The sequence below is a fragment of the Herpailurus yagouaroundi genome, unplaced genomic scaffold, assembly GCF_014898765.1.
Source record: "Herpailurus yagouaroundi ecotype Mexico unplaced genomic scaffold, PumYag 200, whole genome shotgun sequence".
Classification (NCBI taxonomy): domain Eukaryota; kingdom Metazoa; phylum Chordata; class Mammalia; order Carnivora; family Felidae; genus Herpailurus; species Herpailurus yagouaroundi.
Window position 1 is genome coordinate 21102 of NW_024412431.1, and position 19281 is coordinate 40382.

The 19281-nt window shown below is 51.6% G+C and overlaps 1 protein-coding gene across 1 annotated transcript in view; it reads left to right on the top strand.

The window, feature by feature from the left end:
* Positions 1-1454: 1454 nt before the first annotated feature.
* The window catches only part of VAV1 (vav guanine nucleotide exchange factor 1), a 47740-nt gene continuing 29913 nt past the window's right edge, over positions 1455-19281 (top strand). Inside the window, exons 1-2 of the mRNA XM_040450170.1 lie at positions 1455-1658; positions 2863-2956. Coding sequence (XP_040306104.1) covers positions 1455-1658; positions 2863-2956 — 298 coding nt within the window. The remainder of the gene's footprint in view (positions 1659-2862; positions 2957-19281) is intronic.

The window sequence follows — 19281 nt, forward strand, 5'->3', positions numbered from 1 at the left end:
CCAGGCTTGGCTTCCCCCTCAGCGAAATGTGGAAGAGACTCGAGGCTGCGGAGGAGGAGCTGAGGGGAGTGTTTTTTTCCTTGACCCCCCCCCGCCCAGTTTCGGGGCGCAGTTTAGCGGGGGGGGGGGGGGGGGGGGGGGGGTTGTCCAGTGTGGGAGTCTAGCGCCCCCTAGTGGTTGGAAGAATTAAAAAAAGAAAATCTGAGGGGCGTGCCTGTGAGATGGGCGGGAGTCTACTCAGCTTAGTGGGGTGGAGGTGGAGAGAGAGAGACCTTGTAGACGAGATGTTTTCAGGTGGAGATAAGGGCTACGAAGATGGTGTTTGCTAAACGAATAGACTAACGAACAACACCATCGATGTCTACAAGGAAAAAGATGGTGGGGGCCAGGGCCATGGCAGTATATGGATGAGCTTGGGATAAACGTCAGAGGTGGAGCCAAAAAAAAAAAAAAAAAAAAAAAAAGCTTCCGACCATTTATTTATTCATTCAAGAAAGTTTTATAGCGCGTGTATATGCGCCAGGTGCTGGGAACAAATGAGACACATTTCTAAATAGGCAACAAAGAAACAAGTGTATAAAATGTCAGGTTTGTCGGATGGTGGTCAGGGCTTAACACGGGGAAGTGGGAAAGAAGGGCTGTGATTTAAAATGGAGAGATTTGGGAAGATTTCCTAAGAGGGCGACATGGAGTAAAGAACTGCTGGGGCCGGGGAGCTAGCCATGAAGTTGCTTGCCTAAGGCAGGGGGGGAGCAGCATGTGCAAAGGCCCTGTGGCAGGATTTGGAGGCAAAATTCTGCGGTGGCCTCATGTGTTGGAGAAACAGTGAGGAGGCCTGCGTGGCCGGGGCAGGCTGAGTGAGGGAAAGCGGTGAGTGGGAGACATGAGGGCAAGGAGGGGTACAGGGATGTGTCATGTGGGGCCTCGCTGGCTGCAGGGAGGTGGGCTGTAAGAAGGGGGCATCACGACTTGACCCGGGTGCTCACAGGTGTGCTCCTCTGTGGGGCGGATAGACTGTGGGGGGGGGGGGGGGCAAGGTGGGGAGCCTGGGGACCAGGGTGGAGGGGGAATGTGTTGATTCAAGCTAGGATGTTGGGGGGCCAAGCCAGAGTGGAGGCAGAAGAGAGAGGGTTCAGAAGAGAGCAGATTTTGAGTATTTTGCCCCGGGGGGGGGGGTACTGCTCGTGGGTTGGATGTGGCTGAAGGCATCAGGCCTCAGGAGCTCCAGCAGCAGCCCCCCACTCCTAGGTGCGCTGTGTTGAGCGGGAAAAGAGTCCTGTACAGGGGAGGCCCGACTGCTGATGCTCCCGCCCCGCCCCCCCCATGGCTCCGCCTCCTCTACCCCCTCCGGGGCGACAGTTACAGGCAAAGAGGAAGTGGTAGCCGGCTAGCATAGGCAGGCAGGCAGGCGGTGGAGGCCGCGAGGGCGCGGGCCGCCCGGCGAGGCAGCAACCATGGAGCTGTGGCGCCAGTGCACCCACTGGCTGATCCAGTGCCGGGTGCTGCCCCCCAGCCACCGCGTGACCTGGGATGGGGCCCAGGTGTGCGAGCTGGCACAGGCCCTGCGGGATGGCGTCCTTCTGTGCCAGCTGCTCAACAACCTGCTGCCCCACGCCATCAACCTGCGTGAGGTCAACCTGCGCCCCCAGATGTCTCAGGTGAGCCAAGGGCTGGGAGTGGGGGGGTGTACCCTGGGGGGGGGGGCACCGGGAGGGGTAAGGCACTGAAACTCTGGGCTTGTGATGTGGAAGGGAATATACTCCCAGCTCTGGGGCTGGCGTGGAGGGGAGGATGGGGGGCGGCTGGAGGGGGCGGTAAACTCTGAGATTCTGGGGTATTTCACCCAAGGTTAACAGGAGTGGGTTAACAGGCTCTGAGTTAGTGCACGTCCAGGCTGAGAACTAGCAAACTCGGGGTTAACGCTCTCGGGTCCCGGACTGAGTCCACTGAGGTTCAAGCCCCAGGTGGGGCAGTGTGCGGGTTATTGAGGGACACCTGGGAACCCCCAGGTGTCCAATGGGGTGCCTGAGGTTTTGGCCTCTTTTGACATCCCCCCCACTTCTGCCTATGGGGGAGGGGCCTCCACCAACTTCTTCCCCCACATGTGTCTCCTCCTCCCGGGCCTGGGCCCCTTCCTTCCCCTCACATCTTCTTCCCCTTCGCTTCCTGCCTGGGCCTGGGGCGTGTGGGGCGCATGGGGTGGGTGGGGGGCTGTGGGCCCCTGGGCTCTGGTCTTCCTAGCTCTCTCCATCCCTAGGTGGCATTGAGAAAAGCCCCTGGTCCTGAGCCCGAGAGTGGATCCTGGGGTCTTGGAGCCTAGAAACAGCTGCCCTTTCTCTGTAGGGCTTTCTGCAAGGGCCCAGGTCCGGGGAGGGTGGATGGACTGAGCTGGCCCTGCCAGTCTCAGGAAACATATTCAAATCCCTATTTGAATGTGGTGGGGGTGGAGGAGATAACGTGACTGGGGCCACTGTCTGTAGCACCTTCTCTGGGCCGCTGTGGTCTCCTGGGTGCAGGGTGCAGGCCGTGCGTGCTGGGGTCTGGGGGCTCTGGTTGCCTCACCTGCCCTGGGAGTCTGAGGGGACCCTGGCCTCTGGCCCTCAGGCTCCACTCTGGAATGAGAGCTTTGTGCCGGGATCTGTGCATTGTTTCATTGTTCTGGGGCCTTTTCTCTGGTCCGAGAGGCCATGTGCATATTAGGGGACTGGGCCCATGGCGGGCGAGGGGGGGGGGGGTCCCTGGGGGCATTCCCCAGGGACAGGGCCATGGGGTGGGAGAGGTGGGTGGCCCACCCTCCTTAGCCTAGGCAGGGCTTCCTGTAAGGGTGAGGGAACTCCTGAGGCCCAGCCCCTCTGGCCACAGGCCATCCCAGATTTGCCTACATTTGCTTACCTCCCAGCTTCCAGCCAAACGTCGTCCCGTCTGGCCCCAGGCTGGCAGGCAGTCAGGGTCCCCAGTGAGGCTCTAACAACAGCTAATCAGGAAGTGGGTAGACTTGAGCGTGAACTTCCACCCTGCCTGCATCTAGCCTACAGCTGGTTCCCCAAGGAAGGGCACGGGGACGTGGAGTTACTGTCTAGGAGGGAGGCTGTGGGGGGCTGCAGGGCTACAGCTTCTGTCTTTGTGCCGGGCCGTGCGGAGGACCCAGGCGTGGCCTTCCGGGTGCTCCCAGGCTGGGAGACACAGACACCCCTAGCCCTGTGTTGTCAGGACTGGGACAGAGGGAGAAACCTCTGGGCTGGGGGCCCTTGAGGCAAAGGCAAGACATTGCCTGGTGATGTCAGGCTTTATACAAGAGGGGACATTTGTGTGATGTTTTGCAGCATGAGTAGGAGTTCTCTCATTGCTCTGGCTTCCTGTGCCCAGCTGTGTCAGGCCCCAGGCTGCACAAGGGGGTCCCCCAATCCTCCCCATCTGGAGCTCTGTGCCTTCCTGCCCCTCCTCGTCTCGTCTCCCCTCGAAGCTCAACCCCGTGTGCTGTTCCTAGCAGGGATGTGTGCTGGAAGCTAAAAGGTGGCCCCAGTAAGGTGGAGGGAGGTGAGGTGCCACATGAATAGAGCAGGGCCCCGTCTGTCACCTGATATAAACGCTGGGGATGTGGACTGCCTGTGGGATGTGGCAGTGGCATTTGGGATACAGAAGGGCGAAGGGCAGAGGGAGAAATGGGGAGGGGTGGGGATGCCCCTGGGCTGAGCAGCTGGCTGGAGTTTGGATGCTTCTCCAAACTCTTCCAGAGGGCTGGAAGAGGGCATTCGCTCATCACCAGTTATGATGTATGTCAGGCCTCTTCTTGGTGCTGAGACGGTGGGAAGGACACACACACAGAGCCCTGTCGCTGAGGAGCCCGAACTGCAGTGGGCGAGACGGACAATGTCTAACTTGTGGGGAGGGGAGGGACAAAACAAAGCAGCGGGGGGAGCCCGGGAGTGTGCGGGTCACGCTTTTGAATAGGGGGTCCCGGAAGCCTCGCTGGTAAGGTGACATTTGAGCAGAGCCCTGGGCAAAGTGAGGGAATGAGCCTTGTGAATTCAGGGACACAGTGCTCCTGGCAGGGGGTGCGGCCAGTGCAAAGGCCCTGAGGGGAGAGCTTGTGGGTGCCCACAGAGTCTGGTGGGAGTGGTTCATGACTGAGGTCGGACCAGGGGGAGTCTCTGAGCTGGATGGTCCCTCTGAGACCTGAGATCTGAGGCTGGATGGTCCCTCTGAGATCTGATATCCTCACAGACGGCACACTGAGCCGCAGACAGATGAAAGTGTAAGGCCAAGGGACTGGGGAGGGGGAGGGGATGAATGTGACAGTCATTGTGGGAAAGACCCGGCAGGGCGTGGGAGCTGCTTAGATCTGGCAGGGACAGGCGCTGGGCCCTGGATGATGTCAAGGTCCCCAGCCTGTGAATGCCCCGGTCACTGGCAAGGCAGTGGAGAGGGCAGGAGAGTTAGAACAGGGCCTCAGCTCGAGGGAGGTGGCTCTGAGGGGCCAGAGTTCAAATTCTGACGCACCACTTCCTGGCTTCACCTCTCTGGAGCCTCAGTTTCCCCATCTGTGAAACATGGGTACAAACGGCACCTTTATTTGGGAGGACGGTTGTACTATTTCAGCACTGCTTAGCACGGTCTGCGACACCTGAAAATGCCTGATAAACTGTCTGTTTAGGAAGGACGGGGGGTAGCAGGAGGGTGGGTAGCATAATGGCAAGCAGGAATTTGGGTTGGGGTAGTATTTCGCAGCTGGGGTGATTTTGCGCCCCTGGGGCATTTGGCAATGTCTGGACACGTTTTTGGCCCATCCTATCTGGGAGATGCTACTGAAATGTAGTGGGTAGGTATCAGGGATGCTGCTCAGTATCCGACACAGCAGAGAATGATCTCCCCAAACATCAATGGTGCTGAGGTTGAGGGGCGCCTGGGTGGCTCAGTCGGTTGAGCATCCGACTTTTGATTTCGGCTCAGGTCATGATTCCAGGGTTGTGGGATCGAGCCCCGCGTCCACTCAGTGTGGAGCCTGCTTGAGATTCTCTCTCTCTCTCTCTCTCTCTCTCTCTCTCTCAAATTAAAAAACAATTGAAAATAGTACCAAGGTTGAGAAATCCTATGCTAGGGGACAGAGAGCCTGCAAAAGGCTTTAAAATATTTGGTGGGGCGCCTGGGTGGCGCAGTCGGTTAAGCGTCCGACTTCAGCCAGGTCACGATCTCGCGGTCCGTGAGTTCGAGCCCCGCGTCTGGCTCTGCGCTGATGGCTCGGAGCCTGGAGCCTGCTTCCGATTCTGTGTCTCCCTCTCTCTCTGCCCCTCCCCCGTTCATGCTCTGTCTCTCTCTGTCCCAAAAATAAATAAATGTTGAAAAAAAAATTAAAAAAAAAATAAAATAAAATATTTGGTTAAATAATACATTCATATGGTTCAAATATTAAAACACATGAAAAGGTGCACAGGGAAAAGTTTAACTTGTAGTCCTGTCCCTCAGATACCCAGCTCCTTCCTTTCCTCATAAGTTACTTTTTTCTAAGTTGACTGTATATCCTTCCAGAATTTATTGCAAACACAGGCAACTAGAAATGTAGGTTCTTATTTCCTACCCTACTCCCTTAACTTGAAAGATGGTACATACAACTGGTTCCTTTATATCTTGCTCTCCTCGCTTTGATAATCGTCTTGGGAATCTTTCCAAATCAATATAGAGAGAGTGTCCTCATTAGAAAAAAAAAAAAAAATGACTATGATATGCCGGATAATCCATTTGTTAAACAAATTACTTCTGTTGACCTAACTATGTGCCAAGCATTAGTCCAAACCAGGGGCCAGCAAACTACAGTCCAACAGCAGAATCTGGACCACAGCATGTTTTTATAAATAAAGTTTTACTGGCACCCAGCCATCCCCACTGATGCATGTGTATATCGTCTATGGCCGCTTTCCAGCTGCAGCTATGGAGTTGAGCAGTCGCCACAGAGACTCCTCCCTGTGGAGCTGGAAATATTTACTATACAGAACTTTGTAGAAACAGTTTGCAGATCCCTGTTGTAAGCACTTTTTACATTTGTTTAGTTCTCACAACACCCTGTTAGGTGTAATTATCCTTATTTTTCACATGAGTGATGGAGGCACAGAGATGTTGAGTAACCTGCTGCAGGGCACCCAGCTTGGAAGCGGCAGACTTGGGGACTGGAACCGTGGGCAGCCCGGTCCTGGGGTTCTTGCTGTCCGCAGTCACCCTAAAATGCCTCTGTCCCACTGCTCAGCTGGGTGATCATTTATTTTATCATCCTTTCTCTCAGCGGACACTTGGGTGGTACCAGGCTTTTGTTATGATACATTTACTGCAGCCATTAACCTTGTCCACGAATCACTTTTTGCTGACTCCACCCTGTGACCTTGGGCATGTTACCTGTCTGTGCCTCAGTTTCCTCATCTGTAAAATGGGGATAATAAATCCCTATCTTTAAGCATCGTTGTGACAGGTAATGGATTACTCTAAAGAATGTAGAAAAGTCCCTGGCTACATAGAAATCTTACTATTGCTGCCATACACGTGAGCAAGTGTATTCATGGCATACGTTCTCAGAAGGACTTGCTGGCCCAAAGTGTGTGAGCCTTAGTGTTTCTGGCAGATGTGGCCAAGTTGTTCTCCATATGGGATTGTTCCCCGGTGGACTGTTCTAATTACATTACCACTAGCAAAGCGTAAGAGTGCTTACTGTCCTTGGAGCTCTGCCACCTTAATGGGTGATAAAGCTCACTATAGATCAATTTACATTTCTCTTATTCTGAGTGAGGTTGAACCTCTTCCTTTGTCTAAGAGCTATTTCTATTTTTTTCTCGGCAAAGTAATATCTGTTCATTTCATTTGCCCATTTTTTTTCCCCCCTTTCTGGGACCGTTTGCCTTTTTTTCTTATTGATTTTTAGAAACTCTTTACATATTAGGCTGGCTTGAATTTCAAGTCAGGTACTTACTACCTTTGTGATCTTGAAGGGAAAAAAAAAATGTTTCTTACTCTGTCTGAGCCCTGGTTGTCTTATCTATAAAGTGGGATGTGAATAGCACCTTTAAGGCTTGGGTGAGCCTTAAATGTGATAGGTTAAGTTAAATTCCTTTTTAATGTGATTGATGTGCTGAATTTAGCAAATGCTAAAATGGTGGAGGCACTCTTTTGGTTAATTTGATTTCAGTCAGTCTGAGTTGGCTGTACGATGTGGCGTAAGTCAGCGTGTGTGATGTTAGCTGCTGTAACAAACTGTTCACTTCGCTGGCAATAAGAGTTTACTTCTTGCTCACATCACAATCCAGTTTGGGTCAACTGGGAGCTTAAGAGGGTGGCTCTTCTTTACAAAGTCCCTGTAGCACCTGGGCTCTCCCCATCCCATGGCCCTTCTCTCCCTAAAGCCCTTGGAGCCGTCTCTATCCCAGAAGGTAGGGGAGAGGAGTGTGAGGAGGGAACCCATGAGAGGCTGTCATGGGCCAGGCCCAGATGTGGTGCTGTCGTCCCCATTCTTGTTCCATTGGCCAGGACTCCATCACATGGCCCCCTCCAACTGCAAGAGAGGCTGGAAATGGTCTGGCTGGGAGCCAGGGAGGATAGGAAATGGGTTGGGCGGACATAGAAAAGTCAATGTCGTAGAACCCCGGAGTGATGCCTCGCTGCCTTCAGAGAGGCAGGTCTGGAGGGGTTGGCTTGGAGGAGTCCATGGTGGGAAAAGGAATAAGGAGGGCTTGAACCAAAGCCACAGGGGAGGGATCCAGCTAGGGATGGAGAAGCCTGGGTGGGAGAAAATTGCAGCAAAGTAGGTGGGGCTGGGTTGACCAGAAGATCTTCTCTGAAGATACCTACTACGGCTGATGGGGCTGGAAGTCTGGGAGCGTCAACACTTGGTATTGTGCCTGCTCTTCTAACGTTTTATTCTGTGTACTGACCTCCTTCTGGGTCTAGTACTGGGAAATGTCACCCTTCTGGACTTTGTTTCCTCACTCTATTCCAGCCACAAGAGCCTCCTTGCCGTTCCCAGAACCCACCAAGCCCCATCCAGTCTCAGGGCCTTTGCATGTCTGTTTTTTGTCTTGTTTTATTTTTTTCCGTAGCACTTACCGCCCTCTGACTTACATAGATTTTACTTGTTTGTTTATTATCCACTTCCCCCCCACTGGATGTCAGGAAAAGGCTTTTTGTCTGTTTGGTTCACAGCTGTGTCCCTGTGCCTAGAACAGCACCTGGCACATAGTAGGTGCTCAATAAATATTTACTGGCTATTCACTTCATCCATCTATTCATTGTCCCTTTAATACAGGAACAACAAACTATCACTTATCAGGTGGCTGCCTCATTTCAGAAACAAAATTTAATTGACACAACAAATCACACATCTACGGACGTTTTGTCTGGGGCTGATTTCATGATATGACTAGTCATGACAAAGACATGAAGCCAAAAAAAAAAAATTTACTATCTGTCTCTTTACAGAGTTTTCCAATTGATCCCTGATATAATGGGTATTTGTTGAGTGCTTACTTATTATTGGTTCGTGGTAGTGGTTTAGCAGTGGTTAAGTATGCATTGCTTGGGATCAGTCCAGCTTCTACTAGTTCCTAGTTATGTGACTTTGGGCAAGTGTCAAGTCCTCTTCTGCCTTTGGTTTTCTCATCTATAAAATGGGGAAAATGATGATGATGCTAGTAATAATAACGATGACACCACCCACGTCATAGACATTTCCTTTTATTAGGCCATGTGCAGGATGATAGAGAATTCCATGATGAACGAGACACAGACCCTCATGCAGCTCTTTGAAGTAGACCAGGAAATGGGCAGTTCCAAAGGAGCGGAGCACAGTCCATGATGGGTGGGTGGAGCCCAGGGCATTGTGGGCACAGAGAGGAGGAAACCCCCAGAAGCAATCAGGGTAAGCCTCCTGGAAGAGGAGACATGCTGATTGAGTGTGGGAGGTTGGGGCATATTTGAGGAGCCAAAATAAGTTCTGTTTGTCTCCCTTGTTAACACTAATGGCCAGGAAGTGGGCAGAACCTGAGGCTGTGTTGGGTGGGCATAGCTGAGCTCCTAAAGACCTCACCACAATGCAGCGGTGAACTGTCTACCTTTGATAGCAGGGATCGTGTTCTGAGACCTGGACTTTAGGAGGAACTTGGGGGTCAGGTCCCCTGGAGAAGAAATAAGGCATGTTCAGTCAGAGAAGTTTGAAATTTGAGGAAATTCTGAGCTCAGTCTGCAGAAATTTTAACCAAGAGTTTTAGACCGTGTGACAGAAAACCCCACTGAACCTGGCTTCGTAAAAAATCGGATTTATTAGCTCCCATAAGTGAAAAGCTTGGGAGAAAACGTCTTCAGGTCCAGCTGGATCCAGAGGCTCTGACGGTCTCAGGAACCCCTCCCCGCCCCCATCTCTTGGCTCTGCTGTCTTTCGAGTGTTTTCCTGCATTCTTGGCCATTCTTTCCCCTCATCGTGGTGGGCAAGGATGCCCAGCTGCTCCAAACGTATTGCCTGCAGTTCTGTGTGCAGTGGAAAATGGGCACTCAAGCCCAATCTATGCTTCATTGGACGAGATTTCTTTGCGGGGGGCGGGTGTGTGTGTGTCACGTGTCTGTTCCAAACCAATTGTTGCGGTTGGTAGAATACAGTGTTCTGATTGGCTGGGTTGAAGTCACACACCCATTCCAGCAGCTGGGGAGGAGGGGTCCCCATCCAAAGGAGCAAGATTAGGAGGAGGGGGCATGGTTCCACAGGGGACACCGAGGGTCTGCTGGCAGAAGAAGTGGGGAGTAGATGTCAGGAGGCCCCCCACGTTTATATTGGCTTCAAGTACTAACTTCAGCACAGATCTTCACCGTTGACATTGGAAGCTGCATCTTGCTCTGTCCTGAGGGCTGCCTTGTGCCTTGCAGGATTTTTGGAGGCATCCCTGACCTCCACCCACCCCATGTAGCACCCTCTCCCCTGCAGTTGTGACAACAAAGTATCTGCAGACAGTGTCCAATGTCAAAGTGTCCAAAACAGAAACTCTGTTTTGGAGGGAGTGAGCTTCCTGTCTTGGGGAGGGTCCAAAGAGAGGTGCATGAACAATTACTGTCTGAGGACAGTAAAGAACAGATTGTGAGCTTCTCTGAGTTAGAATAATCATTTATTTTAGTATCAGCCACAGGCGCTGTGCTGAGTGCAGGGCTTATGGGACAGGACACAACAGATACACTCACTGCTCTCTGGAGTTCATGGCCTTGTGGGGGAGAAGGGTACTGTACTTGTTTCCTGTGGCTGCCCTAATAAAGGATCACAAACTGGGTGGCTTAAAATAACAGAAAAATATTGTCTCATGGTTCTGGAGATTAGAGGTCTGAAATCAAGGTGTGGGCGGGGTCAAGCTCCTTCTGGGGCCTCTTGGGGGCAAACAGTTCCTTGCCTCTTCCAGCTTCTGGTGGCTCCAGGCGTTGCTTGGCTCCTGGCTGTGTCGCTCTGTCTTCACAAGGTTGTCTCCCCTTTATCTGTGTATCTGTGGGTCTCCTCTGTGTATCTGTGTATGGACACTTGTTGGAGGATTTAGTGCCCCCCTCCCCAGTAATCCAGGATGATCTCATGATCTCAAGATCCTTAACTACCTCTTGCAAAGTCCTTTTATTATTTTTTTTTCCTGAATAATGTCACATTCATAGGTTCTACGCATCTGATGTCACATCTTTTGGGGAGGGCCACCATTCAACCCACTATAGACAGTAAACAAGAAAATCAACAAAATATGACAGTAAGTGTTGCAGACAAAATAGGCCAGGGGTCAAGCTGGAGAAGAGGAAAGGGTCATGCTTCTGGAGGGTGCTCAAGACAAGCTGAAAGATGTAGGATAAGGAGCTAGTTCTGGGAAGAATGGGTGGTGGGGGGGGGGGGGGCAAATGCTGTGCAAAGGCCCTGTCGTGAGGAGGGTCTGAAGGAAGGTGAACGATGAAGGGAGAGAGCTGGGAATAAGATTGGGGAGGAAGGCACTTCACTCGCCTGGCTGTGGGTACGTGTGCAAAATTAAACGTGATGGGAAGTCCTTGGAGGGTTTAAGCAGACTGGTAGGTTGACGGGGTCCTACCAGCTGCTCTGTGGGGGACCAGGCTGTAAGGGTGATAGAAATGGAAGTGAGGGGACATGGGCAGAGGGAGTCGATGGAGGTGCCCCACAGGGATGTGATGGTGCCATGGACTAGGACTTGGGACTAATGGATGGGCTCCCGTTTTGGTGGTTGTGCCAATCAGAGTTTCCGATGGTCCAGGTGGGGGAGGGGTAGAAGTGAACGAAAGGAGGCAAGATATTGTCTAAGCTTATAACTTAGGAACCTGCCCAAATGGGGACATTGTCTGCTAAGATTGGAAGGCTGGGGAGAGCCAGGTTTTGAGGAGTTCTGATGGGGCTGACTTACCATGGAGAAGGAAGGCGGCACAGCCTAATGGTTAGTGCGGTGGGGAGTAGCTCTGTCCTCCCAGGGGACATTTGGCAATGCCTGAAGATATTTTTGCTTGTCACTACTGGAGGGAGTTGTGTGCTCCTGGCATCTAGTGGGTAAAGAACTGTCCTATAATCCCAGGGGCAAGGACTCTAGCTGCATGGGGGTCTGAGCTCCAGTCCTGACTGTGGGATCTTGGATGACTTACTGAAACTTTCCATGACCCAGTCTCCCCACTTTTCAAATGGGGGTCACGATAGCCCATGCCTTATAGGTCTGTCACAAGAATCAAGTGAGCATAATGGTTGTAAAGTCGTCACATGCCGCAAGCAGAACCTATTGTGATTGGTAAACAAACTCATTCGGGTGGATGAGATCATCTGGAGAGGGAGGGGGGAGAGAGAGAGAGAGAGAGAGAGAGAGAGAGAGAGAGAGAAGGAAAGGGGTCTGAGTCCCAGGGTGCAGCAGCATGGAGAGGTCAGGGAGAGGAGGGAGAAGCAGCCAAGGAGTCAGAAGAGAGCCAGTGACTCAGGAGGGAGGAAAGCCAGAAGGATGTAGTATCCAGAGGCCAAAAGAGGAACGTGTACTCAGAATGATCCCCACCTGAGTACAGTGAGGTGTTGGTACTCGGAAAAGAACAGTTTTACTGAAGTGGACGGGAATAGTGTTGGAAAGTATAATAAATAACAATAGAAACAGGTCCGATGTATGGAGCCCTTACTATGTGCAAGTGTTGTCCAAAGTACGTAAAACTTATTACCTCCTTTGGTTTTCACAGCAAATCCATGGAGTAGGTGCCATTACGTTCAGGTTACCTCTTCTGTGAATCGGAGCACAGATGACATCCTACTTGATGACGTAGGACAACCATTTTAGAATTCTCACAGATTCTGTGAGTCAGGAATTCAAATGGAGTGTGGAGATGATGGTTTGTCAGCCCCACGATGAGAAGCCTTGAATGTCTGAGGGCTGGAATCAGCTGGAGTACCCTTCACTCACGGTCTGGGCTGGGGTGACTCAAGGCTGAGCTCGGCTGGGGCTGGTGCCTGGAGCACTGGCATGCGGGCTCTCTGTGTGGCTTGGGCTCCCTCACAACATGGTGACTGGGTTTTGAGAAGGAGTGCGGAGAGACCAAGTGTTTCACAAGGTGGAAGCCGCTGACCTACTTGGAGACCACGTAGTGCTGTTTTGTTGCAGTCACCAAAACCTACCTGGATTCCAGGGCCGGGGAATCAGACTCCACCTCCTGAGGGTGGTGTGACAAATCACACTGCAGAAGAGCTTGCTGCATGGGTGATATGTTTGTGGCCGTCTTTGGAAAGCACAATCTGTTACTGATTATTAACCCTAGTCTCACAGATGAGGACATGGAAACGTGGAAAGTTTAAGTGAGTTGCCCAAGTTAACAAGTAGCTATGTTGGGATTTGAAACCCCAAACCTGTGACCACCATAGGCACTATATGAATATTGCCTCTTTGAAGGGACATATGAACCTTAGAAGATAGTCTTGGCTTCACATTTCTGGTTTTCTCACTCAGGGTTTAGCCAGGAAAGCAGAAATCATCTTAGGTCTTTCAGAGAGGATTTAATTCAGGGAATGGCTCATGGATGATGGGGGAGCTGAGCAGACAGATGGGGAATACTGAGGCAACCCAGAGAGTGGCCACTAGGCTAGAGAAACAGTAGAAGAGGTGACGTGACTAGGATCCAGAGGCCAGAACCATGCAGGGGATCCAGGACGTTGCTCAAGAGCTATTATCATCAGGGAGCTGAGACCAGGAAGGAGACATATTTGTTGCTGTGAAGAGGCACAGCAAGAGAGGGAGAAATACCCTGGTTTCTCTTTCTCCCGCCCTCTGGTTTCCTGCCTGGGCATCCCATTGGCTAAGCCTACCTGGAAGCCAGGGTGCAAAGGAGCCTGGGAAATGTAGTTCCCTTTGCTACAGAGTAGAGCAAATGGCAGACAGGGAATGGCTCTGAGAGCAAGCAGGCCAACGGTCCTCGTAGTGACTGCCTCTTTGAGCTCAGTGTATCATTATGTCCCCGGCTTCCTCCAAGTCACCTCCAGGCCTGGTGGAACACCACAGCACCTTCATGGCTGCTCAGTGGATAGTGTGTTTCCAGAAATCCACCTGGGGTTGTCTGTCTTGTGCCTGTTTGTCCTGGGGCCTCGGAATGATCCCCACCTGAGTACAGCATCCAGCACCCCAAGAGATGTGCGGCTGTTCCCTTCAGTGTGCTCTGTGTTGGGGCATGGGACTGGGGGAATTGGGGGAAAGGCATCAATCATTTGTGCTTCCCTCTCAAGGACTCAGAGATATGGCCAAAGGGTGGGGTGCTTGGGGGACAAGCACCTGCCCCATTTTGATGGCACAGTTTTGCTCTCCAGTTTTGGCAAATACTACCCTTTGTTCACTCCCTGATACTGCCCTTTGTTCACTCCCTCCCACTCCCCCTTTCTCATTCTGCTCCAGCCATAGTGGCCTCTGACCTCTTCTTCCTATGCACCAGGCAGCATCCTGCCTCAGGGCTTTTGTCCTGGCTTGTCCCTCTGCAGGCAGGCACCCACCTGGATCATTCCATCCTTCAAGGCTTTGCACCGACATCACATTCTCAGTGAAGCCTCCCAGACCTCCTTATTTAAAACTGCACCCCCTCCTGGCATTGTCCATCCCTTTAATCCCACTTAGTTTTCTTCCTTAATACCTCCCCCCCTCCACATATGTATTCGTGTAACACTTTGGTTGTGTGTCTCCTTCTACCAGAGCGTCAGCCTCGCACGGGCAGGGGTGTGTATCCCTTTTGTTCACAGCTGTATCCCCAGCACTGGAATCAGTACCTGAGGCCTAGGTGATGCCCAATAAATATTTGTTGAATCAGTGAAGGGGTGGTTGCAAAATTAGAGTGTTCTCTCATGTGACATCATCTGATCATATGTTATGTACCCTTTTAGTTTACTTCTTTTTTTAAAATATATTTATATATTATTTTATATATTTTATAAATTCTATAAATTAAATGTAGTTTATATATTTATTTAGAGGGAGAGAGAGAGAGTATGAGCAGGCAAGGGGCGGGGAGAGGGAGAGAGAGGATCCCAAGCACGTTCCGTGCTGTTAGTGTGGAGCCCGACGTGGGGCTCGAACTCACAAACCGTGAGATCCTGACCTGAGCAGAAATCAAGAGTCGGAGAGTTCACTGGCTGAGCCACCCGGGGCGGGGTAGTCTGCTTCTTTCACTCGGCACCTTCTTTTGCGATTTATTGTAGTGCTGTGTGCATCAGTCCTTCCTGCCTTATTCCTGAGTAGTATTCCAGCACACAGACGCCCCCCCCACTTTGCTAATCCTTTCTCCCGTCGATGGACACTTTGGGTGGCCATGTTTTGGTTACCACTGGTATGGTTGCTGTGAACGTTTGCTTTCATTTCTCTGTGTAGACGCCGTGGGGGTGGGGAGAATACATCGAGTGGTAGGTGCAATGTCTAACCTTTTAGGAAACTGCCAAGCCATCCTTCCAACTTGGTGGTACCGTTTGACATCCCAGCCCCCGGGGTGTGAGGGTCGCCTGGAGCGCTGCTCCTCCCTCTTCGCCACCCCTCGGTCCTTGGCTTTATCAGACACCTCTGCCATTTCACCAGATCCCTCCCGTGGCTCCCTGTGCTGGTTCCCGTGCTCACTCACCACCGCTGTTAACAGTGTCATGTCATGTCGCTGTTCAGTGTCTGTCTCCCCACTAGACTGTGAGCTCTGTAGAGACGGGGTTCGGTCTGTGTTGGCCACCACCGGGTCCCAGGCCTTGGCACACAGTAGGCACTCAATACATGCTTGATGAATGAATGAATGAATGAATGAATGAGTCTGGCTGTTGGGCCAGGTGCTGGAGTGGAGATTCAGTTGGTATTTTCATGCCCAGAGTGAAGATGAGGACCCACCCCCCCCCAAGTTGGTGCCGTGACCCACCCAAGTTTCTTCAGCGGGCGGCCGCCGGGCTGGGAGTTGAACCATGTCTCTCTGACCCCCTTGACAGGCCCTGAGAAGCTGAGTGTGTGCTGGGGTGAGAGGGGAGGAGAGAGAAGAGAGACAGGCTGGCGTGGGGGGTAGGTTTTGAAGGCCAGGATGAGGAGGTGATGCTCTGCACGCCTGCTTCCAGGCTTCAAAAAGAGTGCACAGCATGCCCAGCCTCTCTGGTCTGCAAGATGAAGTCTTGCAGTCCCAAGATTAAGGGGCTTCAGGGCTGAACACGGAGCCCCCCCCCCCCCCTTCCTCTGTCTCCCTGAGCGAGCCCTGGTAACAGGCATTTCCTGTTTCCGGTGGCTCCCTGGGCTGGGCTGGGGGTGGGGGAGCGGATTGCGGCACTTGTGCTCAGCTGTGGGTCCCTCTCCTGCTCCCTGCCCCCAGCCACCAAATGGGGCCTCCGTCCCTGCACACTGGTTCCCTGGAGGAGGGTGGCAAGCTAACCAAACTCTGTGGCTCTTTCTTTGTCTTGGGCAGGGGTGGTGAGGGGCCCGCAGGCAAAGGGGAAGTGTCTGGGTGCTGATTTGCATATGGGCAAGATGCCAGCCCAGCTCTCCGATATTCTGGTGGAAGGGGGAGGGGGGCTGAGGGGTTCGCCTCACCAACGGGAGGAAATGTATTCACACGCCCCTCCTACCTTTGGTTAAAAGGCCTCCTGTCCTTTGCCACCTTCTCCCACGCTTTGGGTTACCGAGAAGTCCTTGCGGTGGTCTAACCTCAGTCATTCCTGCTGTCTGAGGGAGCCCCCCGTTTTTCAGCTGGGCCTACCCCATCCAGGAGGGCCGATGAGTCATAGCCCCTTTCGCCCCTTGAGATGTCACATGACTGGGGGGAAGAAGTCTCAAGGCTCAGCTGATCTCCCTGAGGTCAGGAGGGAACTTCCTCCCTCTGGCCAGATGAGGCCAAGTGCTCTGTTGCCCCTGGTGACTTGAGAGCCCTGTGTGGAGTCAGCCTACCGCCGTGCAAAGGCTGCTGGGCAGGAGAGTGTTACATGTGGTTCCTGTCATGTGCCGAACCTCTTTCGTGGCATCAGGAGGCAGCCTGGTGTGGTTCAAAGAGGTGCAGTGGTACAGTGGTTAGGGGCATGGCCTCTGGGCTCCGAGAACTTGTATCTGGCTTTTCATTCCTTCCTGTGTGGCCTCAGGCAAGTGATACATCCTCACTGAGGCTCAGGTGTCCCATCTATAAAATATGGGTTCACGCATTCCCCAACTTTTGTTGAGCATCTCCCGGGTACCAGGAGATGTACTAGGTGTTGAGGCCACAGCAGTGAACAAACTATACTGAGAATCCTCTCCTAGTGGATGTTCTAGTGTGTGAAGGGGGACAGACTGACAATAACAAAATAAATAAGAGAAATACACGGTGCCCCAGAAAAAACACAAGGCAGAGGAGAAGATGGAGAGTGCTAGGTGTGTGTGTGTGTGTGTGGGGGGCACAGTTTTAAGTAGAGTGACTGGGAAGGTCTCATTGAGAAGTGACATTTCATCAAAGGCCTGAAAGAGACAAGGAAGGGAGGCACTGTGTTAACTGGAGATGGACATTCTGATCAGAGGGAACAGCCTGTGCAAAGGTCCTGGGGCACTACTGTGCGTGGCATGTTGGAGGGACAGCAAGGAGGCCTGTATGGCTGGAGCAGAGAGAGTGAGGAGGAGGGAGGGAGGAGGGGAAGGTGGGGAGGGGATGGGGCAGGTCGTGTGGGGCCTTGTGGTTGGCATCTGGGTAGGGTGGGAGTCTTGGGAGGATTGTGACAATATTTGAAAATAAATGATATGGGTCCAAGGGCAGAAGCAAGGATACAATAAGGAGGCCATTGCAATAAAGCAGGTGAATGATAATGGTGGTTTGGGCCAGGCAGGTGCAGAGAAGGGGCGGGATTCTGGCTGTATTTGGAAGGCGGAACCAACAGGATATGCTGATGGATTGGAAGTGGATGAGAGAGAAACAGAGGAGCCAAGGCGACCCCAACATTTTGGGCTCAAACAACCAGAAGGACAGATGGGGTTAGAGCGTGCCTCCTAGACCTCAGTAGCAACATTGTTGGGAGGATCGAACAAACCTATGCGTGCCAAACTCTTCATCCCAGCTTTGCAAGAGGCTACATTCTCAATACAGGGTGCCTCCCCGGAAGGGCTGGGGGCTCCAGGAGGCAGGGACTGCCTCACACAGGCAGTGCTGTTTCACCGAGGCACGTGTATGGGTTTCTCATGAGGCTGCAGTCATCTGAAGGCTCAACTGTGGCTGCAGGGTCTGCTTTCTAGGTGATTCAGCCACACGGAACCTCCAAGTTCCTCTCCCCTGGGACCCCTCTATAGGGCTGACTGAGTGGTCTCAACATGGCGGCCGGTCCGTGATCCAAGAGGCCAAAAAAGCTGTAATGCCTTTTGTTACCCAGCCTTGAAAAGTCACGTATTGTTACTTCCAGCATACTTTGTTAGTCACACAGGGCTAATCGTGAGAGAGGCAGTTACAAAAATGACACAAGTCCTGGGATCTGTGGGCCATTTGGGGGCCATCTTGGAGGCTGACTACTGTTGTTACATTGTCTTAATTACTGTAGCTGTATGCTGAGTCTTGATGTGAGTAGTCGCAGTTTACTTTTCCCCTCGGCTTGACTTGTCTTGGCTATTTGTGACTATGCATTTTAGAATTCCTGCACCAAGTTCCATGAAAAAGCAGTTTGAGATTTTGACTGACAGTGCATTGGGTCTATGGCTCAATTTTTGAGAAGGCTGAACAATTTTAAATGTTGAGTCTCTCTGGACAAGAATTAGTATATATTTCACTCTACTTGTACAGACCTTCTTTCATATTTTTCAATACAATTTTAATTTTCTTCATAAAAGAGTTTTTCACTTCTTTTTGTTAGTTTTGTTACTCATCACTAGCTTTTTTGTATGTTTGTTTTACAATTTTCAGGCTACGGTAAATGGTATCCTTTTAAAATCGAAGTGCAATTTTCGCACAGTGAAATGCTCAGTTCTTCAAGTTTACCGTTCAATCAGTTCTAGCAAATGTATACACTTGTGCAACCCACACCCTTATCAGGACACTGAGCATTTCCATCCCTTGTGGCCTTTCTGAGTCAATCTCTGCCACCCTCCCCACCCCAGAAGCAACCACTGATCTGATTTCTATCACCGTAGATTAGTTTTGCTTATTCTAGAATTTTGTAAATGTTTTCTTAAAAAAATAACATTTTATGATTAATTTTTGCTAATGTACCATCACACAGTAAACTTTGTGTGTTGATTGTGTATTCACTAGCATTGTTAAGTTACTGTATTGATTCTGGTTATTTATCTGTATTCTTTTGGGTTTTCTGTATTGGTGGCTCCTTCTGCAGAATGCCCTTTCTCTCTCCTTCCTTCCTTCCCTCCTTCCCTCCCCCCTTCCTTCCTTCCTTCCTTCCTTCCTTCCTTCCTTCCTTCCCTTCCTCCCTTCCTGGCTTCCTTCCTTTTTTCCTTTAGTTTTGTCTTGTAGTGCAGGCTAAGATCTTCAACGCAGTGTTGCCTAGAAATGGTAATGGGAACAGCCCTGATTAGTTTTGATTTCAAATGCCAGGGAACCTTTTCAACATTTCCACCATTAAATACAATGTTTTGCTTTTTATTTAAAACAGAGGTTTAAGGGGCGCCTGGGTGGCGCAGTCGGTTAAGCGTCCGACTTCAGCCAGGTCACGATCTCGCGGTCCGTGAGTTCGAGCCCCGCGTCGGGCTCTGGGCTGATGGCTCAGAGCCTGGAGCCTGTTTCCGATTCTGTGTCTCCCTCTCTCTCTGCCCCTCGCCCGTTCATGCTCTGTCTCTCTCTGTCCCAAAAATGAATAAACGTTGAAAAAAAAAA